This window comes from Oncorhynchus clarkii, chromosome 7 (genome assembly GCF_045791955.1).
Source record: "Oncorhynchus clarkii lewisi isolate Uvic-CL-2024 chromosome 7, UVic_Ocla_1.0, whole genome shotgun sequence".
NCBI classification, from domain to species: Eukaryota; Metazoa; Chordata; class Actinopteri; order Salmoniformes; family Salmonidae; genus Oncorhynchus; species Oncorhynchus clarkii.
The window spans coordinates 32,955,290-32,976,498 of NC_092153.1; the positions used below are offsets into that span (position 1 = coordinate 32,955,290).

The window sequence follows — 21,209 nt, forward strand, 5'->3', positions numbered from 1 at the left end:
CTATGTCTCTTCTCCAGACCAGAGCACTCGGTAGACTCTTTCCCTCTCCCAGAGCCCCTTGTGGACCAACGAGACAGTGATCTGTCAGTCAGAGGGAAACACAACACCACAGTTTCCATGGAGAAGCCTGTCAAAGACCTAAAGCAATTGGCTGAGAGCAAATGACAAACATGTATCAACTAGCACACCTGTTATGCAAAACTGGGCTACACTCATCAGGCACTTCAATACTGGTTTACAGATTTATTTTGAAGGAGGATTCATACAAACAAAAAGAAAAACTAAATATTCCTTTGAGACTTATTTAAGTTAGGGCAAAAGTCCCATTTTATACATTGATGATTCGCCAGGCAACATGTATATGTTTCCCATAACATTCGGAGAGCATTGGAAGACGGAACCGCTGCACCAGAAAAACTTAGACAGCGTGTATGTAACCGCAAAGGCTATGAGGAACGCTTATAAATGTTATGGCATCAGAAAAAAATAGATAACTAGAAAGGATTTCTGTATAATTTTTTAAATGAAGTGCAACATTCCAAGCGGGCATCTTCTTACTCTCAAAACTTATAGGAAATGGCAGTGGATGGTATTCCCTGCCAGTCAGTTGGTTGACACTGGTTAGGGGGTTGTTTTGGAGGGTGGGTGGGGAAGGGGGGGTGAAGGGAGAGAGAGTGTGTGTATGTTGTGTAGATCAGGTGTGAGAGTCCCTGCATGGCTATCCTGCCTAGAGTACAGTGTTTCTGGCCACAGAGGAGTAAGGGTAGAGAAGGAGGTGAAGCAGGGTGATGGGGGTGGGCGTCTTAGAGCCCAGCGTCGTTGTAGGTGGGCGTGGGGACCTTCAGGATGCTCTGTGCATTATCCTCCAGAAGGGGGCGCCAATTGACCTCCCCAGTCAGCAGGAGGTCCTCCCCGTCCAGAGCATCAATAAACTGCATCTGTGTGGAACAAGTACAGATAAAGACAAAGAAAGCACCATTAAGACTGGCACAAGGACATCATTACAGAGGCAAACTGATGCTTCATACACTGATCAAAAAAATAAAAGGGAACACTTAAACACAATGTAACTCCAAGTCAATCACACTTATTTGAAATCAAACTGTCCACTTAGGAAGCAACACTGTGGAAATTATAGGCAGTTAGCAAGACACCCCCAATAAAGGAGTGGTTCTGCAGGTGGTAACCACAGACCACTTCTCAGTTCCTATGCTTCCTGGCTGATGTTTTGGTCACTTTTGAATGCTGGCGGTGCTTTCACTCTAGTGGTAGCATGAGACGGAGTCTACAACCCACACAAGTGGCTCAGGCAGTGCAGCTCGTCCAGGATGGCACATCAATGCGAGCTGTGGCAAGAAGGTTTGCTGTGTCTGTCAGCGTAGTGTACAGAGCATGGAGGCGCTACCAGGAGACAGGCCAGTACATCAGGAGACGTGGAGGAGGCCGTAGGAGGGCAACAACCCAGCAGCAGGACCGCTACCTCCGCCTTTGTGCAAGGAGGAGCAGGAGGAGCACTGCCAGAGCCCTGCAAAATGACCTCCAGCAGGCCACAAATGTGCATGTGTCTGCTCAAACGGTCAGAAACAGACTCCATGAGGGTGGTATGAGGGCCCGACGTCCACAGGTGGGGGTTGTGCTTACAGCCCAACACCGTGCAGGACGTTTTTCATTTGCCAGAGAACACCAAGAATGGCAAATTCGCCACTGGCGACCTGTGCTCTTCATAGATGAAAGCAGGTTCACACTGAGCACGTGACAGACGTGACAGAGTCTGGAGACGCCGTGGAGAACGTTCTGCTGCCTGCAACATCCTCCAGCATGACCGGTTTGGCGGTGGGTCAGTCATGGTGTGGGGTGGCATTTCTTTGGGGGGCCGCACAGCCCTCCATGTGCTCGCCAGAGGTAGCCTGACTGCCATTAGGTACCGAGATGAGATCCTCAGACCCCTTGTGAGACCATATGCTGGTGCGGTTGGCCCTGGGTTCCTCCTAATGCAAGACAATGCTAGACCTCATGTGGCTGGAGTGTGTCAGCAGTTCCTGCAAGAGGAAGGCATTGATGCTATGGACTGGCCCGCCCGTTCCCCAGACCTGAATCCAATTGAGCACATCTGGGACATCATGTCTCGCTCCATCCACCACAGACTGTCCAGGAGTTGGCGGATGCTTTAGTCCAGGTCTGGGAGGAGATCCCAGGCATTGTAGGGAGGTCATACAGGCACGTGAAGGCCACACACACTACTGAGCCTCATTTTGACTTGTTTTAAGGACATTACAGCCTGTAGTGTGGTTTTCCACTTTAATTTTGAGTGCGACTCCAAATCCAGACCTCCATGGGTTGATAAATTTGATTTCCATTGATCATTTTTGTGTGATTTTGTTGTCAGCACATTCAACTATGTAAAGAAAAAAATATTTAATAAGAATATTTCAATCATTCAGATCTAGGATGTGTTATTTTAGTGTTCCCTTTATTTTTTTGAGCAGTGTATTTTTATTATGTACTGAATTGTCAATGATAGTTTGTGGAATATTGACATGGTGAACCAAACCAAAGCAACCTACAAGTATTTTTCTCAACATAGTATTTTGTGTTGGACAAAAACTCAACAAGTGCTGTAAATTGTGACCCGTTTCAAGAAGCTAGGCGTATGTCACACGTCACTACTTCACAGGAGAGGCATTTTATTATTTAAATCAAAATGAGTTTTTTTTTGCAGAAATGTCTTCTGGAACATGTGAACTTTTATGTGCCTTAATAACAAACTAGTATGCCATCTGTAAATACAATTGTTACATTTCAAGCCTAGTTGGTTTAGCCACGAAAAATGGCAAGAATCTTCCCGCTAGCCATGATTGGCTGAGATAATGGATGGGCTGGACATGCCAAGAGAGATGAGTTCAGATTGGTTTACCACGCGTCAGTCTATAACATGAGCTGCTCAGTATTGTCGATAATCCTTTCTACCACAGCTTTAGAAAGATATGAAGAACTGCAAAAGTGTTGCTACTGCTCTCAATGTTGCTGCCCTGAATTTGAAGTGTTATCGACAAAGTCAAGATCAGAGGGAAAAAGGTTGTGATGATTACTTTCTGTAGGACAATCGTGCCATGCTGACTCTCTCGGACACTGCAAATGTATCAGAAATCCCTGATATTGTAACTGAACCAGACATTGTAGTCTTCTGATGACAATGATGGGGAAGAAACGGCGTGTTGTCACAGAATACGTTTTCAACCGAGGGAGTTGAAAAGAGTCAGAAGGCTGTTGTATAAAACACCTGTCTCCGGATTACATCTTCAAACTAACGGCAACTATGGCATCCATGACAGAGTGAGAAGCGTTCATCCATGTATACGGGTAAGAGTTTAGCAAGCTACATTTTCAGATATTTGTTTTGAATTTTGTCAGAAAGTTGTTTTCAATGCCAGTTAAAGCATACTGTTAGCTAGCTAATGTTGTGTATGATCTGTGTAGTAATATGATCTGTGTAGTAATATTATTTGTATCTCAGAAATACATTTGCATTGCTAGCTAACATTGAACCTAGTTGGTTAGATTTAGCTACATACAGATTCATGCATGGTCCTAATGTTATGAGTTGGTATTATGGCTAATTGTTTATCTAGCTAGCCACATGCATTATGCAAGTAATCATTTCATTGAACCGTTAACACCTTCTGTATCCTGTGCATGTGACAAATAAACTTTGATTTTATTTGATAGTGTGTGTTTACCAGAGACGGTAATGTGAAGAACAACATGACCTGCACCAAAGTCAAATTAGGATAACTATAGGCAAACGAGACAGTCCAAATACAACAATTCTCAGGTACAATGCCCTGCTTTTATTTCGTCACACTCACAACCGTAAGCTATTTTCTGTAATTAGCGTGCCATTAACGAGCTCTGACTGGGGAAAGTACATTTGTAGTGTAATCCAACTCGGAATCACTGGCCTCTTTCTAGAGCTCCGACCTGAAGATCATTGACGTCATGATTTTACCTAATTTCCCCCATCCACACCGCTATGATATACCTTTTCAATTACCAGAAATATTTTTCAGCTGGTAATCAAACTAAGTAAAAGACGCAAAACCAAAACTTAAATGAGAAGTATAGAAATCGCACACACAGAACTTATCTACCGCTTCTTAGACTTGCCTTTAATGAGAATGACAGATCGACAGTTCATTCGGAAAGTATTGAGACCCCTTCCTTTTTCCACATTTTGTTACGTTAGACGTATTTTAAAACAAATTAAATTACTTTTAGCGCAAAAACCAAGCTATGAGGTTGAAGGAATTGTCTGTAAAGCTCAGATACAAGATTGCGTCGAGGCACAGATCTGGGGAGGGTACCAAAAATATTCTGCAGCATTGAAGGTCCCCAAGAGCACAGCGGCCTCCATCATTGTTAAACGGAAGAAGTTTGGAACCACCAATAATCTTTCTAGGGCTGGCCGCCCGACCAAACTGAGCAATCGGGGGAGAAGGGCCTTGGTCAGGGAGGTGATGGTCACTCTGACAGAGCTCCAGAGTTCCTCTGTGGAGATGGGAGACCCTTCCAAAAGGACAACCATCTCTGCAGCACTCCACCAATCAGGCCTTTATGGTTAAGTGGCCGCCAGACAAAAGCCACTCCTCAGTAAAAGGCACATGACAGCCTGCTAAAAGGCACCTAAAGGACTCTCAGATCATGAGAAACAAGATTCTCTGGTCTGATGAAATCAAGATTAAACTATTTTGCCTGAATGCCAAGCGTCATGTCTGGAGGAAACCTGGCACCATCCCTATGATGAAGCATGATGGTGGCAGCATCATGCTGTGGGGATGTTTTTCAGCGACAGGGACTGGGAAACTAGTCAGGATCGAGGGAAAGATGAACAGAGCAAAGTAGAGAGATCCTTGATGAAAACCTGCTCCAGTTCGCTCACGACCTCAGACTGGGGTGAAGGTTCACGTTCCAACAGAACAACGACCCTAAGTACACAGCCAAGACCACGCAGGAGTGGCTTCGGGACAAGCCTCAATTCCTTGAGTGGCCCAGCCAGAGCCCAGACTTAAACCTGATCAAACATCTCTGGAGAGACCTTAAAAATAAAAGTTATGTTTTTGCTTTGTCATTATAGGGTAGTGTGTGTAAACTGAGGGAAAATAAACAATTTAATCAATTTTAGAATAAGGCTGTAACATAACAAAACCTGGAAAAAGTCAAGGGGTCTGACTGAATACTTTCCGAATGCACTGTATAACTCAAATTTCAATGTGAATTTGGTAGGGTCACCCAAAAAGTTACATATTGAATCTTTAATTAAGTGGCTTGAGCTCATGGAAGGAGCATTTGATGAAAGTAACTAGTGTGTGTAACGATGCAGTGGCAATGCCAGTGTAGCGAGCCACCACTGTACGTGACTTCGTCGCTGGGGAAGGGGCCTAGGGCCAAGAGCTCGACTACGCTCTTGAAATCCCTGCGAGCTCAGAAAAACAGTATCTTTTGTTTTTTCCCCTCTTGAAAAGTCCCCCCTCGTCTCATAAATTCCTGGCAGTGCCTGTAATGTAGGTTAGCTAACTGCAACCTGTGGCATGGCCCTAGGGCAGGGCCCTGTCTCTGTGTGCAGTGATGCGAGGACACCTTTAATGCAAGCAGGCAGGAGTGGGTCAGGCCCTGGACAATGTACACACCAATAACTCAGGACTACAGGACCAAGGGGGGGTGCCAGTGGAGTGGCCGTCACCGCAGTCACATGTTCCCAACGCCACTTTCATATGTTTTTGTACTAACATAAGTTTCACTGTCGCCATGCCGGCTTGGGTAGAGGAAAACGGTCAAACGCTAATCCTTTAAACTCGTAGAAATAGGCCTATATGGATATGGCCAAATGTAAATGTTTCTAAACAGAATAACTATAAAAAGCATTATGTATGACCATGGTAGCAATAGAAAGAAAACATTTAGGAGATTGTTAGACCAAAAGGTGAGGACATAAGCTCACCTGATAAGACTTGAATCCAAACAGACTTGATTTTGTGCATTTTACCAGTGGTGGAAAAAGTACCCAAGTAAAATAAAAATAACTTAAAAGAAAATGACAAGTAAAAGTCACCCAGTAAAATACTACTTGAGTAAAAGTATAGGGTTTTAAATATACTTAAGCGTCAAAAGTAAACGCTAGAAATAATGACAAATTCCTTATCTCAAGCAACACCAAAGGCAGTAGTGATGACTGCGTTCTTTTGATAAGTGCGTGATTTTGACATTTCCTTGTCCTGCTAAAGCATTCGAAATGTGCCAGGGAAAATGTACATTTTCTTTAGGAACATAGTGGGGTAAAAGTGGTCAAAAATATAAATAGTACTGTAGACACCCCAAAACACAATTTAAGTAGTACTTCAAAGTATTATTTTACTTATGTTAAACTACTGTATTTTACATTTACTGTAGTTTCCACAGCATTTGTCAACAACGAAATCTGAAAATACACTGGACATTTTGGAGTAGGTGCAAGATTGGAAAAAAGGTTTGACTGAGAGGTCTAATATGATGTCTCCAAGTTGCCACTAGGGAAGCCCCCGACTAAAAAAAAAAAAAATCTTAGTCGACAGACTTCTGTTCTCGCGACCAATCGATTGATTGAACATTTTAAAATGTTTTTTCCCCCCCCATATATAGAGACATGCTATATGTTTTAACCAAATCAGCTACAGTCCAGGGTTTTTCTTTATTTATTTTTTTACTATTTTCTGCATTGCAGAATAATATTGAATACATCAAAACTATGAAATAACTAGAAATGTGAGATTCTTCAAAGTAGCCACCCTTTGCCTTGCACACTTTTGGCTTTCTCTCAACCAGCTTCACCTGGAATGCTTTCCCAACAGTTGTTGTTGTTGGCTGATTTTCCTTCACTTTGTGGTCCAACTCATCCCAAACCATATCAATTGTGTTGAGGTCTGGTGATTTTGGAGGCCAGGTCGTCTGATGCAGCACTCCATCACTCTCCTTCTTGGGCAAATAGCCCTTACACAGCATGGAGGTGCTTTTTGGGTCGTCCTGTTGAGAAACAAATTATAGTGGGACTAAGCGCAAACCAGATGGGATGGCATATCGCTGCAGAATGCGGTGGTAGCCATGCTGGTTAAGTGTGCCTTGAATTCTAAATAAAATCAGACAGTGTCACCAGCAAAACACCCCCGCACCACATCCTCCATGCTTCACGTTGGGAACCACACACGCGGATATAATCCGTTCACCTCCTCTGCGTCTCACAAAGAAACAGCGGTTGGAACCAAAAATCAAAAATTTGGACTCATCAGACCAAAGGACAGATTTCCACCGGACAAATGTCCACTGCTTATGTTTCTTGGCGCAAGAAAGTCTTCTTCATATCGGTGTCCTTTTAGTGGTTTCTTTGCAGCAATTCGTCCATGAAGGCCTGATTCACGCACTCTCCTCTTAACAGTTGATGTTGAGATGTGTCTGTTACTTGAACTCCGTGAAGCATTTATTTGGGCTGAAATTTCTGAGGCTGGTAACTGAACTTATCCTCTGCAGCAGAGGATAACTCTGGGTCTTTCTTTCCTGTGGCAGTCATCATGAGAGCCAGTTTCATCATAGCGCTTGATAGTTTTTGCAACTGCATTTGACATTTTTCCAGATAGACTGTCGTTTCTATTTGCTTATTTGAGCTGTTCTTGCCATAATATAGACTTGGCCTGTACTATGGAGCGAGAGCAATTTAGAGGTGGAGGGTCCGTCATGGTCTGGGGCAGTGTGTCACAGCATCATCGGACTGAGCTTGTTGTCAGTGCAGGCAATCTCAACACTGCGCATTACAGGGAAAACATCCTCCTCCCTCATGTGGTACCCTTCCTGTAGGCTCATCCTGACATGAACCTCCAGCATGACAATGTCACCAGCCATACCGCTCATTTTGTGCGTGATTTCCTGAAAGAACGGAATGTTCTGCCATGGCCAGCGAAGGGCCCAGATTTCAATCCAATTGCGGGCAGGGCACGCGGGAGACCGGTGTTCAATTCCCCGATGGGGAGGAAGTAGTAGGCTGTCCTTGTAAATTAGAAGTTGTTTTTAACGGACTTGCCTAGTTAAATAAAAGATTACACTAAGAGCATAACATTTCTGCACCCTATTTTTTTTTATATTCTAGTCTAACCAATACCCAAACGGAGATGAAGTAAAAATAAAATTAAAATAAAATCTAATTGATTTATCAAGACCAGCCCCCATGCTTGTCTCAGAGCAGTGCGAAACTGTGCTAAAAGTGAGTTGTAGGCTTTTGCTTCAAATCCTATTGCTTCTAACTTCAATATGCTCTTTAATTAAATAAGACCTACACCACTTGTAACAGCACATTACTCAACACTAGTGAGACTCATGTCGCCTACAGTAGGCCTACAGTATATAAAAAAATATGACGTGACTCTCCACCAATAATTACAGAGGATTGGAGGATATTTCTGTAATTCAGTGATATTTATTCACATAGTAATTCGTTACGGATCCATAACGAAATCAACATTTGCATTTTGAAAGAGTATTTTTATAATTATTTTATTAATGAAAGCATAAAGATGCCATTATTAGTTACATTGTTTTAGTTTGAACCTGCAGACTGACACTAAGAACAGAACAGTGGGAACATTTCCCTAGTCAGCGCCATTATTAGTGCAATGCCCCTTAAATATTTGAGATTATTTTGTTTTGAAATAAAGTAAAATGAGCGAGAAAAGGCCATTCTTGAACATGGGGTGAGACATTGTTACTAATTTGTTTTTAGAGGGAAAAAAAACATGTCATCTCATGGGTCTCCAAGTCGAGACCGTCATGGGTATTGAACCAGCATCTTTAACAACACAGCTTGCACTGCTATACAGTGTCTTAGACCTTTGCGCCACCCAGGCGCTGTACAACGTGACCGGTCAGGAGTGGCCTACAATATGAGCAAAATAATAAATAAATAAATAATCCTAACACAATAAAACCCTGAGTGTAACAACAGTTTTAGTAAGTATTACTGAAGTTGTGCACAATTATCAGTTTCTATTTAGGTTTATGCCATCCACTCATTGTTAGTAGGACCCAAAAGCATAAATCGGTGCTCTAACTCCCCCTTGCGCTGGTCTGGAGCAATGAAGTGGTGATACAGGGTATCGTACTAAACCACAAATTACCTCTAAATCCCGCGGCGTAAACTCACAACTTTTAAAGGAGGAACCACTGTACACTAAGCCTACTAATGATAATGACATTACTTTTAATAATAGTTAAATAAATGACACTGAATAAAAACAAATGCAACAATTTCAAAGATTTTATTGAGTTACAGTTAAGGAAGATCAGTCAATTTAAATAAATACATTTGGCCCTAATCTATGGATTTCACATGACTGGGAATAACAGTTGGTCACAGACACCTTTAAACATTTTTTTTTAAAGTCAGTCTGACCACCATTTGCCTCATGCAGCTCGATACATCTCCTTCTCATAGAGTTGATCAGGCGGTTGATTGTGGCCTGTGGAATATTGTCTCACTAATGGCTGTGCAAAGTTTCTGGGTACTGGCGGGAACTGGAACATGCTGTCGTACACAACGATTCAGAGCATCCCAAACATAATCAATGCAGGTCATGAAAGAACTTGGACATTTTCAGCTTCCAGGAATTGTGTACAGATCCTTGGGCTGTGCATTATCATGCTGAAACAGGAGGTGATGGTGGTGGATGAATGGCACAACAATGAGCCTCAGGATCTCAACACGGTATCTGTGCATTCAATTTGCCATTGATTAAATTGCAATTGTGTTCGTTGTCTGTAGCTTATGCCTGCCCATACCATAACCCCACTACCATGGGGCACACCAAACTGCTCGCCCACACGACGCCATGGCTGTCTGCGTCTGCCATCTGCCGGTACAGTTGAAACCAGGATTCATCCATGAAGAGCACACTTCTCCAGCATGCCAGTGGCCATCCAAGGTGAGAATTTTCCCACTGAAGTTGGTTACGACGCCAAGCTGCAGTCGGGACCCTGGTGAGGACGACGACCATGCAGATGAGGTTCCCCGAGATGGTTTCTGACAGTTTGAGCAGTAATTCTTTGGTTGTGTAGACCCAGTTATCAACTGTCCAGGTGGCTCATCTCAGACCATCCCTCAGGTGAAGAAGCCGGGTGTGGAGGTCCAGGGCTGGCGTGGTTACACATGATCTGCAGTTGAGGCCAGTTGGACGTACTTCCAAATTCTCTAAAATGAGGTGGAGGTGACTTGTGGTAGAGAAATTAACATAAAACTATCTGACAACAGCTCTGGTGGACATTCCTGCAGTCAGCATACCAATTGCATGCTCCCTCAAAACTAAAGACATCTGTGGAATGATGTTGTGTGACAAAACTGCTTATTTTAGAGTGGCCTTTTATTGTCCCCAACACAAGGTGCACCTGTGTAATGATCACACTGTTTCATCAGCTTCTTCTATGCCACACCTGTCAGGTGGATGGATTGTCTTGGCAAAGGAAAAATGCTCACTAACAGGGATGTAAACACATTTCTGCACAAAATCTGACATAAATGAGCATTTTGGGGTCTTGTATTTCAGTTGATGAAACATGGGACCAACACTAAGGACCAAGACAACATGTTGCTTTTATATTTCTGTATAGTAACTAGGGCTGGGAAGATATCAGTATCGCAATATTTTTCCATGGCAACTGTCACTCACAGATTACATTTAGAAAGTTTTTATTTTAATAAAACATTGGTGATGTAAGCCTACATAAGGCTACAGTACTGTGTGCCTCTCTGCTGTCAAAATCAATGCCATAACCAATCTCGTTCCCATAAACCTGCTTTTGGTCAGTCTTAAATATCCTTAGTTGTGCATATTGGCACATGTTAAGGACACACCTATACTTACATCCCTCCCACCTCAGCACAAGCGAGCTGATGTTAGACAGGTAAATTGCCGAACCTGGCATAAGGTGTGGAACATGCCGGTGTCAGTTTTAACATGACAAAATGTTAATCTTTTTGTGTGAATAATTGTCTTCAAATTCCACTCTGGAGAGCCTAGTTTTAATTATTTGTAGTTATTTAAACATTCAGTTTAAATAACTAAAATTAATATAAACTAGGCTCCCCAGAGTGCCCTTTTCAAATATTTCCTAAGGAATCCCAGCCATTCCATGTTTTTGAACTATTCCAGAACTAGCACACCTGATTTAAAATTGTCAACTAATCATCAAACCCTTGAATAGGTGAATTAGGTGAGCTAGTTCAGGGCTACAACAACATTGTGAAACATCTGGTGGTCCCCACGTCTTTCCAAACCTGAAGTCAGGGCAGATTCTTTTTGGGTGCAGGCAGAAAACTGAGGCCAGAAACATTGGTTCTCTTTATTTGGGGAACCACTGAGGACTAGGTGCAAGTATCCCATCTGTGGTGATATAGAGGGTCGTCTTCCTTTCTCACCTGTTTACGGACGTACTCCACCATGAGCTCCAGCTGCCTGGGGTCCTCGCACTGGCGGTTGAACATGTTCCTCCACAGGGCGGCCGCCAGCACCCCATCGTCCGAAAGGATTCCCTTCAAATGCAACAACACAGAGGAGGTAAATCATGGTTGTCACCTTCCATCACTGCGTTGTCAAATAGCACTGAGGACTGGACCAGACCGAACACAGTGGCTCCTGCAGGACCGTTCCGCCAGTCAGGCCTAGAACAGCACCACGAAATGCTAGCTGCGGACCTGTTCCCAAGCAGGCTTGGTCTCTGGGGCCCTTCCATTCCCAGTCATCATTTCCAGTGTGTGTTGTGTTTTATACTATCTGCCACAGCTGAGGCAAAGATAAATCTAATGGTCAAACCGGGGTCTTACCTCATCATATCCAAAAATAGCAGCATAGAAAGTCTCTGTCATAGCCCTCATGCTTTCCTTCCGGTGAATGGCATCAATCTAGACAGGCGAAAGAGAGAAGGGAAGGAGGATGGAGGGATGTGGGTTAGCCAGCTGGAAAGCAAGGACCTAAGTTGTTATTAACACTATTTTGGGTAAACAGTCCCAATACTACTGCTTTGCTTGAGTTCCTCAAATTTGGTCACATTTTCCACATCAAGCGCATGCACGCACATACACACACACTTTCCCCTCCTGAAATATAAATAACCTTTTCCTTGAGCTGTTGGAGCCAGTTTATAGTGCTGGACTAGGTTGAGAGTAGGGGATCTTTGTGGCTACTCACTGAGTGTGTCCAGCAGGTGGAGTAAACTATCCTTACATAAATACACAGATACAGTACTGTATGTAAGCATGTGTGCTGTATTAGGTACACTAAGGACACTAACAACACTCAGGGAGTTTAGATAATGAATGCATTGTAATAGACTAAGGGAGTAAAACACAGAACTCAATAGGCTATGACAATAATGAAATCAGAGGTCACCTCGAGGATTCTTCCATAAAAACTCAGCAGCTTGAAAAACGCTAACCTGGAAGCGGTTTGAGAACTCAATAGACGAGGACCTAGTTTTACCGGTTCAACACGCCCAACTTCATATTTCAGGTGTGATGAGACACGCATTGAAAATTTGAATTTGAAGCAGGCGTGATAAGACCGGAGTAGAACTCCCACTTAGAACAATTACAACAAGGCCTAAAAGGGAAGTATGAGTCCCTTAACCTCTGCTCTGTGCAATTCTCCACAGTAACATACATGCTGCAATCTCTGGTGTTTTTGGATTCATTTTAAAAAAGTGATCTCATTTATTAAAAATCAGTTTAAGGGCTTCCACATTTTCTTCCCCTCATGCTTTAAACTGTGGAATACTGCTAGGCAGCCACCTTGGGCCACTTCTTTACTAAACTCAGCAAAAGTTGTCACTGTCAACTGCATTTATTATCAGAAAACTTGTTCATAAATATTTGTATGAACATTAGATACAACAACTGATACATAAACTGAACAAGTTCCACAGACATGTGACTAATAGAAATTGAATAATGTGTCTCTGAACAAAGGGGGGGTCAAAACAAAGAGTAACAGTCAGTATCTGGTGTGGCCACCAGCTGCAATAAGTACTGCAGTGCATCTCCTCCTCGTGGACTGCACCAGATTTGCCAGCTCTTGCTGTGAGATGTTACCCCAGTCTTCCACCAAGGCACCTGCAAGTTCCCAGACATTTCTGGGGGGAATGGCCCTAGCCCTCAACCTCCAATCCAAGACGTGCTCAATGGGATTGAGATCCGGGCTCGTTGCTGGCCATGTCAGAACATTGACATTCCTGTCTTTCAGGAAATCAGCCATACTGTTTGTTTCGTGCGTGGTGGCATTGTCATGCTAGAGGGTCATGTCAGGATGAGCCTGCAGGAAGGGTAGCACATGAGGGAGGAGGTCTTCCAAATCGATCCCGCTCCAGAGTACAGGCCTCGGTGCAACGCTCATTCCGTCGACGATAAACTCGAATCCGATCACCCCCCTGGTGAGACAAAACAGCGGCTCGTCAGTGAAGAGCACTTTTTGCCAGTCCTGTCTGGTCCAGCAACAGTGGGTTTGTGCCCATAGGCGACATTGTTGGCGGTAATGTCTGGTGAGGACCTGCCTTACAACAGGCCTACAAGCCCTCAGTCCAGCCTCTCGCGGACAGTCTGATCACTGATAGAGGGATTGTGCGTTCCTGGTATAACTCAGGCTGTTGTTGTTGCCATCCTGTACCTGTCCCGCAGGTGTGATGTTCAGATGTACCAATCCTGTGCAGGTGTTGATAGACGTGGTCTGCCACTGCAAGGATGATCAGCTGTCCGTCCTGTCTCCCTGTAGCGCTGTCTTAGGCGTCTCATAGTACGAACATTGTAATTTATTGCCCTGGCCACATCTACAGTCCTCATGCCTCCTTGCAGCATGCCTAAGGCACGTTCACACAAATGAGCAGGGACCCTGGGCATCTTCTTTTGGAGTCAGTAGAAAGGCCTCTTTAGGTGTCCTAAGTTTTCATAACTGTGACTTTAATTGCCTACCGTCTGCAAGCTGTTAGTGTCTTAACGACTGTTCCACAGGTGCATGTTCATTAATTGTTTATGGTTCATTGAACAAGCATGGGAAACAGTGTTTAAACCCTTTACAATGAAGATCTGTGAAGTTATTTGGAATTTTACGAATTATCGTTGAAAGACAGGGTCCTGAAAAAGGGACGTTTCTTTTTTTGCTGAGTTTATATACCAATGACCTTCCTTATGCCTCATCTGAAACTTAAGCTACTATATTTGCAGATTTTTTCGTTTAACTAGTCAGTTAAGAACAAATTCTGATTTACAATGACGGCCTACCAAAAGGCACACACACCAGTTCAAAAGTTTGGGGTCACTTAGAAATGTCCATGTTTTTGAAAGAAAATGACATTTTTCATCCATTAAAATAACATCAAATTGATCAGAAATACAGTGTAGACTTTGTTAATGTTGTAAATGACTATTGTAGCTGGAAACGGCAGATTTTTTATGAAATAGCTACATCACTCGTGTTTCAATGGCACGTTGTGTTAGCTAATCCAAGTTTATAATTTTAAAAGGCTAATTGATCAGTAGAAAACCCTTTTGCAATTATGTTAGCACAGCTGAAAACTGTTGTTCTGATTAAAGAAGCAATAAAACTGGCCTTCTTTAGACTAGTTGAGTATCTGGAGCATCAGCATTTGTGGGTTCGATTACCGGCTCAAAATGGGCAGAAACAAAGAACTTTCTTCTGAAACTCGTCAGTCTATTCTTGTTCTGAGAAATGAAGGCTATTCCATGCGAGAAATTGCCAAGAAACTGAAGATCTCGTACAGCGCTGTGTACTACTCCCTTCACAGAACAGTGCAAACTGGCACTAGCCAGAATAGAAAGAGTGGGAGGCCCCGGCGCACAACTGAGCAAGAGGACAATACATTAGAATGTCTAGTTTGAGAACTAGATACCTCACAAGTCCTCAAGTGGCAGCTTCATTAAATAGTACCCGCAAAACACAAGTCTTAATGTCAACAGTGAAGAGACGGCTCCAGGATGCTGGCCTTCTAGGCAGAGTTGCAAAGAAAAAGCCATCTCTTAGATTGGCCAATAAAAATAAAAGATTAAGATGGGCAAAAGGACACAGGACAGAGGAACTCTGCCTAGGCCAGCATCCTGGAGTCGCCTCTTCACTGTTGACGTTGAGACTGGTGGTTTGCGGGTAGTATTTAATGAAACAGCTTGTGTATGTCAGCCTTACTGGTCTGTAGCTCCATTGTCCAGGTAAAGACAGAATATGCACTCGCAGAGCCATCTGTTCAGTGCCACGTTAATGCTGTGGGGAACAAGGGATCCCTTCATTTTAGTAACCCTCTCCTCTAAAGTTACATGGGCTTGCCCCGGTGGTGCCCTCAGGCCAGTTGGGTGGAGGAGCAGGAAAATGAGGCCAGGTTGAAGCAGTGCCAAGTGGGGCTTGAGCTGCCAGGGCACAGGAGTGGTTAAACTTCGGGAGAAGGTATACGACTGAGCTTACAGCGAGGGCCCCGCAAATGTAGTCATTATCAATCTTTACAGCTTGGGTTCTCATTCCCCCGCCACTCTCGAGAATGAGGTCACGCCAACGGATGCCCAAATTCTCCATGGAAAACCGGCTTTAACGAGGCATGTTTGGGTGACCGGAGCATGGAGAGCAGTGACCTGACTTCAGGTGTTCCTGGCGTGGTATGGAACTACAATGTACAATATTGTACTCCTATACACAGGACACACAAAGATGCTTCATGTTTCGGGATGGCTCGATCAGCTGATTCCAACTATTTAATAGGGGTGGTTACAGTATGTCGTGGTGATTATTCAGGGCCCTGTAAAAGCTAGCCCCCTCACAGAGGATTACTCTAAATAGCTGCCAGCAGCTCGCCCGTCTCAGTTGGGCTAAATAATACTGATAATGACCGAATACATTTTCCCTAGACACCTGAAAATGTGAGGATATTCTTAGAAAATCCAATGCTGAAACCTTTCCTTCTTGATTTACAGTCTGCTCGGAAGGAAATCATGAAAATGGGCGAAGATAGCGGCGGCCTCAGACGTTAGTGCGAGCGCAGTAAAAGATACGAGGGCATGGCCTTTGAAAATGGAGACATTGACATTTGTTTTACAAGGAAGGTATTCATTTGTCAGACATCATTCTCTATTACAAGTTAACCATAAATCAATTTTGAAGACTTCAACATGAAAGTTATAGAAAAGTATTACTTAAAGCTCCAAGGGGGAATCTTGACTTGATAACCAGGCAAATCATTCCTTACAATGAATAGACGGTGGGGGACAGGACATTTGACTTTCCTACTGTGCATATAGCTGGTGAAACTGTTGGCCAACATCCAACTCTGTACATGTTGACATGACTGACAGCCAAAGCTGGTCTGGTTCAAGAGAACTGGTTCAGGGGTTATGCAATAACACTATGAAAGTAGGCTATACAGAAGTCATCTATCCCATAAGATAATGTATTGCATTTTAAACAAGTTCCCAGATAGATAAATGTAAATCAGGTATGAAATAAGAATTCGTATGTGTTTTTCTGGGTCTTGAGACACAAAGGGTTCAGAGATGAGGAATGACAGTCACGTTTAAAGTTTGGGGTGGGGGGCAGAGTAAGGCACTGACTGTTTTCACAGTTTATCATGACAGCGGAAACTTTAAAAAGCCCTTCAAACACTATTCAAGCCCCTGCTTTGGTAATGTTAATAGCGACACTATCGGGGGCTGCAACATCAGGACCCAATAGCATTTGACTTGGACATATACAGGTAACTGCAAAAATAAAGGAAACAAAGTGCTTAAATATGGCATTGGGCCACCACATTCAATTTTAGTAATTTAGCAGACAATCTTATCCGGAGCAATTTACAGTGCATTCATCTTAAAATAGTAAGTACATTTTTCCTCGAATTATTTTATTTAAGCCTTATTTTACCAGGTAAGTTTACTGAGAACACATTTACAGCAACATCCTGGGGAATAGTTACAGGGGAGAGGAGGGGGGATGAAAACACCAATTGTAAACTGGGGATGATTAGGTGGCCAAGATGGTATGAAGGCCAGATCGGGAATTTAGCCAGGACACAGAGATTAACACCCCTACTCTTACGATAAGTGCCATGAGATCTTTAGTGACCACAGAAAGTCAGGATACCAGTTTACCGTCCCATCCGAAAGACAGCACCCTACACAGGGCAATGTCCCCAATCACTGCCCAGGGGCATTGGGATATGTTTTTAGACCAGAGGAAAACGGGTGCCTCTTACTGGCCCTCCAACACCACTTCCAGCAGCATCTGGTCTCCCATCCAGGGACTGACCCTGAGAAGCAAGCCAGCAGTGGGATGCAGGGTGGCGGGGGTTTAGATGTTTTCAGAAGATTTGCAGGGACTAGCTTCAGGGGGCTGGTTCCACCATTGGGGCTTTGACTGAGATGAGTAGGAGCTACCCTCCTGTATGGGTAAGAGAGACCAGAAATTACATAACAGAGTACTCGGGTGGGAGTGTAGGGTTTGAGCATAGCCTGAAGGTAGGGAGGGGAAGTTCCTCTCGCTGCTCCTTAGGCAAGTACCATGGTGTTGTAGTGGATGCAAGGTTCAACTGGAAGCCAGTTGAATATGAGGAGGAGCGGGGTGACATGGGAGAACTTGGGAAGGTTGAACACCAGTCAGGCTGCGGCGTTTTGGGTAAGTTGCAGGGGTTTGATGACACAAGCGGGGAGCCCAGCCAACAGCAAGTTGTAGTAGTCCAGACAGGAGATGACAAATGCCTGGATTAGGACCTGCACCGCTTCCTATGTGCAATCCTGTTGTAGAGCATGAACCTTCAGGAGCAAGTCACTGCTTTGATGTTTGCAGAGAACGGCAGGATGTTGTCCAGGGTCACGCCAATGTTCTTTGCACTCTGGGAAGTGGACACTGGAGTAGTCACCATGATGGAGAGGTCATGGAGAGGGCAGGCTTTCTCCGGGAGGAAGAGCAGCTCAGTCTTGTCGAGGTTGAGCTTGAGGTGGTGGGCCGAGATATCTGCAGGCACGGAGAGATGCGTGTCATCCGTTGAGTGTCATCATGAGTGTCATCCGCATAGCAATGATAGGACAGACTATGTGAGGACATGACAGAGCCAAGTGACTTGGTGTGAAGAGAGAATAGGGCCTAGAACTGAGCCTGGAGGGACACCAGCAGTGAGGGTACATGCTTCAGACACAGATCCTCTCCACGTCATCTGGTAGGAGCAGCCTGCAAGGTAGGATGCAATCTAAGAGTGTACAAAGCTTGAGACGCCCAGCCCCGAAAGGGTGGAGAAAAGGATCTAATTGGCAGCGGATACATCTAGGAGGATGAGAACAGAGAGTTAGCTTTGGCAGTGCGGAGAGCCTCCGTGACACATATGACAGCAGTCTCGGTTGAGTGACCTGTCTTGAAGCCTGACCGGTTAGGTTGAAGATCACGCGGAGAAAGTTGGTAAAAGTCAGCACACTTTAGTATTTTGGAAAGAAAAAAAGGGTCTGTCGTTTTTTTTGCAGTACTTTTACCCCTTTTCTCCCAAATTTCATGATATCCAATTGGTAGTTAGTCTTGTCTAATCGCTGCAACTCCCCTACCGACTCGGAAAGGCGAATGTTGAGAGCCATGTGTCCTCAGAAACACGATCCTGCCAAGCTGCACTGCTTCTTGATACACTGCTCATTTAACCCAGTAGCCAGCCGCACCAATGTGTCGGAGGAAACACCGTCCAACTGGCGACCGAAGTCAGCTTGCAGGTGCCCGGCCCGTCACAATGAGTCGCTAGAGTGCGATGGGACAAGGAAATTTCATCCAGCCAAATCTTCCCCTAACCCGGGCGACACTGGGCAAATTGTGTGCAGCTTCATGGGTCTCCTGGTCACGGCAGGGATTGAACCCAGGTCTGTAGAGACGCCTCAAGCCTTAGACTGCTAAGCCACTCAGCAGTGGGTCTGCTGTTTCCTCAGGTTATAGGCAGAAGCTTGACATTTTGAGTGAAAGAAAGTGGCTGTACCAGCAGATAGAGGAAGAAAAGGTATAGAGCCAGAACAGTTGATGCACCTAGGCATACAGTGCATTTGGAAAGTATTCAGACACTTACCTTTTCCACATTTTGTTACGTTACAGCCTTGTTCTAAGATTGAGAAGGAAAAATATTTAATCAATCTACACAATATCTCACCAATTGGATGAAAAAGCAAAAAACAGAAATACCTTATTTACATAAGTATTCAGACCCTTTGCTATGAGAATCGAAATTGAGCTCAGGCACATCCTTGAGATGTTTCTCCAACTTGGAGTGAACCTGTGGTGAAATTCAATTGATTGGACATGATTTAGAAAGGCCCACACATGTCTGTGTAAGGTCCCACAGTGCAAAAACCAAGCTTTGAGGATGAAGGAATTATCCGTAGAGCTCCGAGACAGGATTGTGTCAAGGCCAGATCTGGGGAAGGGTACCAAAACATTTCTGCAGCATTGAAGGTCCCGAAGAACACAGTGGCCTCCATCATTCTTAAATGGAAGAAGCTAGGAACCACCAAGACTCGTCCCAGAGCTGCCCGCCTGGCCAAACTGAGCAATCGGGGGAGAAGGGCCTTGATCAGGGAGGTGACCAAGAACCCAATGGTCACTGACAGAGCTCCAGAATTCCTCTGTGGAGATGGGAGAATCTCCAGAAGGACTACCATCTCTGCAGCACTCCACCAAATCAGGCCTTCATGGTAGAGTGGCCAGACGGAAGTCGCTCCTCAGTAAAAGGCACATGACAGCCCACTTGGATTTTGCCAAAAGGCACCTAAAGGACTATGAGAAACAAGAGTCTCTGGTCTGATGAAACCAAGATTGAACTATTTTGCCTGAATGCCAAGCATCACATCTAGAGGAAACCTGGCACCATAACTACGTTGAAGCATGGTGGTGGCAGCATCATGCTGTGGGATGTTTTTCAGCGACAGGGAGACTAGTCAGGATTGAGGGAAAGCTGAATGGAGCAAGTACAGAGAGATCCTTGATGAAAACCTACACCAGAGCACTCAGGAGCTCAGACTGGGGTGAAGGTTCACCTTCCAACAGGACAACGCCCTAAGCACAAAGCCAAGACAATGCAGGAGTGGCTTCGGGACAAGTCTCAATGTCCTTCAGTGGCCGAGTCAAAGCTAGGACTTGAACCCGATCATACACCTCGAGACCTGAAAATAGCTGTGTAGCTACGCTCCCTATCCAATGCGACATCGCTAGAGGAACTGCAGAGACGAATGGGAGAAACTCCCCCAAATACAGGTGTGCCAAGCTTGTAGCATCATACCCAAGAAGACTCGAGGCTATAATCGCTGCCAAAGGTGCTTCAACTAAGTACTGAGTAAAGTATCCAAATACTTATGTAAAGTATGTGATCTCAGGTTTCTACTTGTATATGTATGTGTATGTGTTTTTACTTTGTCATTATGGGGTAGTGTCTAGATTGATTAAATCGACGAGGGAAAAAAAATATATCTTTTAGAATAAGGCTGTAAAGTAACAAAATGTGGAAAAAGTCAAGGGGTCTGAATACTTTCCGAACGCAATGTATATTCTACAAGTGTCTGGAACTCTTTTGGAGGGATGCAACAGCATTCAGGGGCCATCTGAGAAACTCATAAGTGTTCAATAATTCGGTTGAGATCTGGTGACAGAAGGCCATGGCATATTGTTTTCATGCTCATCAAACCATTCAGTTACCACTCGTGCCCCTGTGGAAGGGGGCATTGTCATCCTATGGCCATGGTAGCCAAAATAATTTTGGCCTGCCCAGCATTTTTATACTTGAACCTAAGCATGATGGGAAGTTAATTACCTCAGGAACCACAACCTGCGTGGAAGCACCTGCTTTAAATATACTTTGTATCCCTAATTTACTCAAGTGTTCCCATTATTTTGGCAGTTCCCTATATCTGCCTATAGATAATACAGGATGCTTTGTTATTGCAACAGATGTGCATCTTGTAGAATTCATTGACATCTGAAAAGCAATACGCAGAAGTTTGTCCCTCCCAGTGGTACCCTTTGGGCACACTGATTCAATGGAGATGTCCAATATGCAATGAATCCCAATTTTGTCTCTGCTACGAAAAACATCATGTAACCTTGACCTGACATTACTGGATGGGTATTGAGAAATCAAAATGG

The 21,209-nt window shown here is 44.1% G+C and overlaps 1 protein-coding gene across 1 annotated transcript in view; it reads right to left on the reverse strand.

Moving 5' to 3' along the window:
* Nucleotides 1–228: 228 nt before the first annotated feature.
* The window catches only part of LOC139413208 (ubiquinol-cytochrome c reductase complex assembly factor 1), a 42,146-nt gene continuing 21,165 nt past the window's right edge, over nucleotides 229–21,209 (reverse strand). The window contains exons 7-9 of the mRNA XM_071160323.1: nucleotides 11,891–11,968; nucleotides 11,486–11,599; nucleotides 229–938 (exon numbers count right to left, since the gene is read on the reverse strand). Coding sequence (XP_071016424.1) covers nucleotides 804–938; nucleotides 11,486–11,599; nucleotides 11,891–11,968 — 327 coding nt within the window. The 3' untranslated portion in view covers nucleotides 229–803. The remainder of the gene's footprint in view (nucleotides 939–11,485; nucleotides 11,600–11,890; nucleotides 11,969–21,209) is intronic.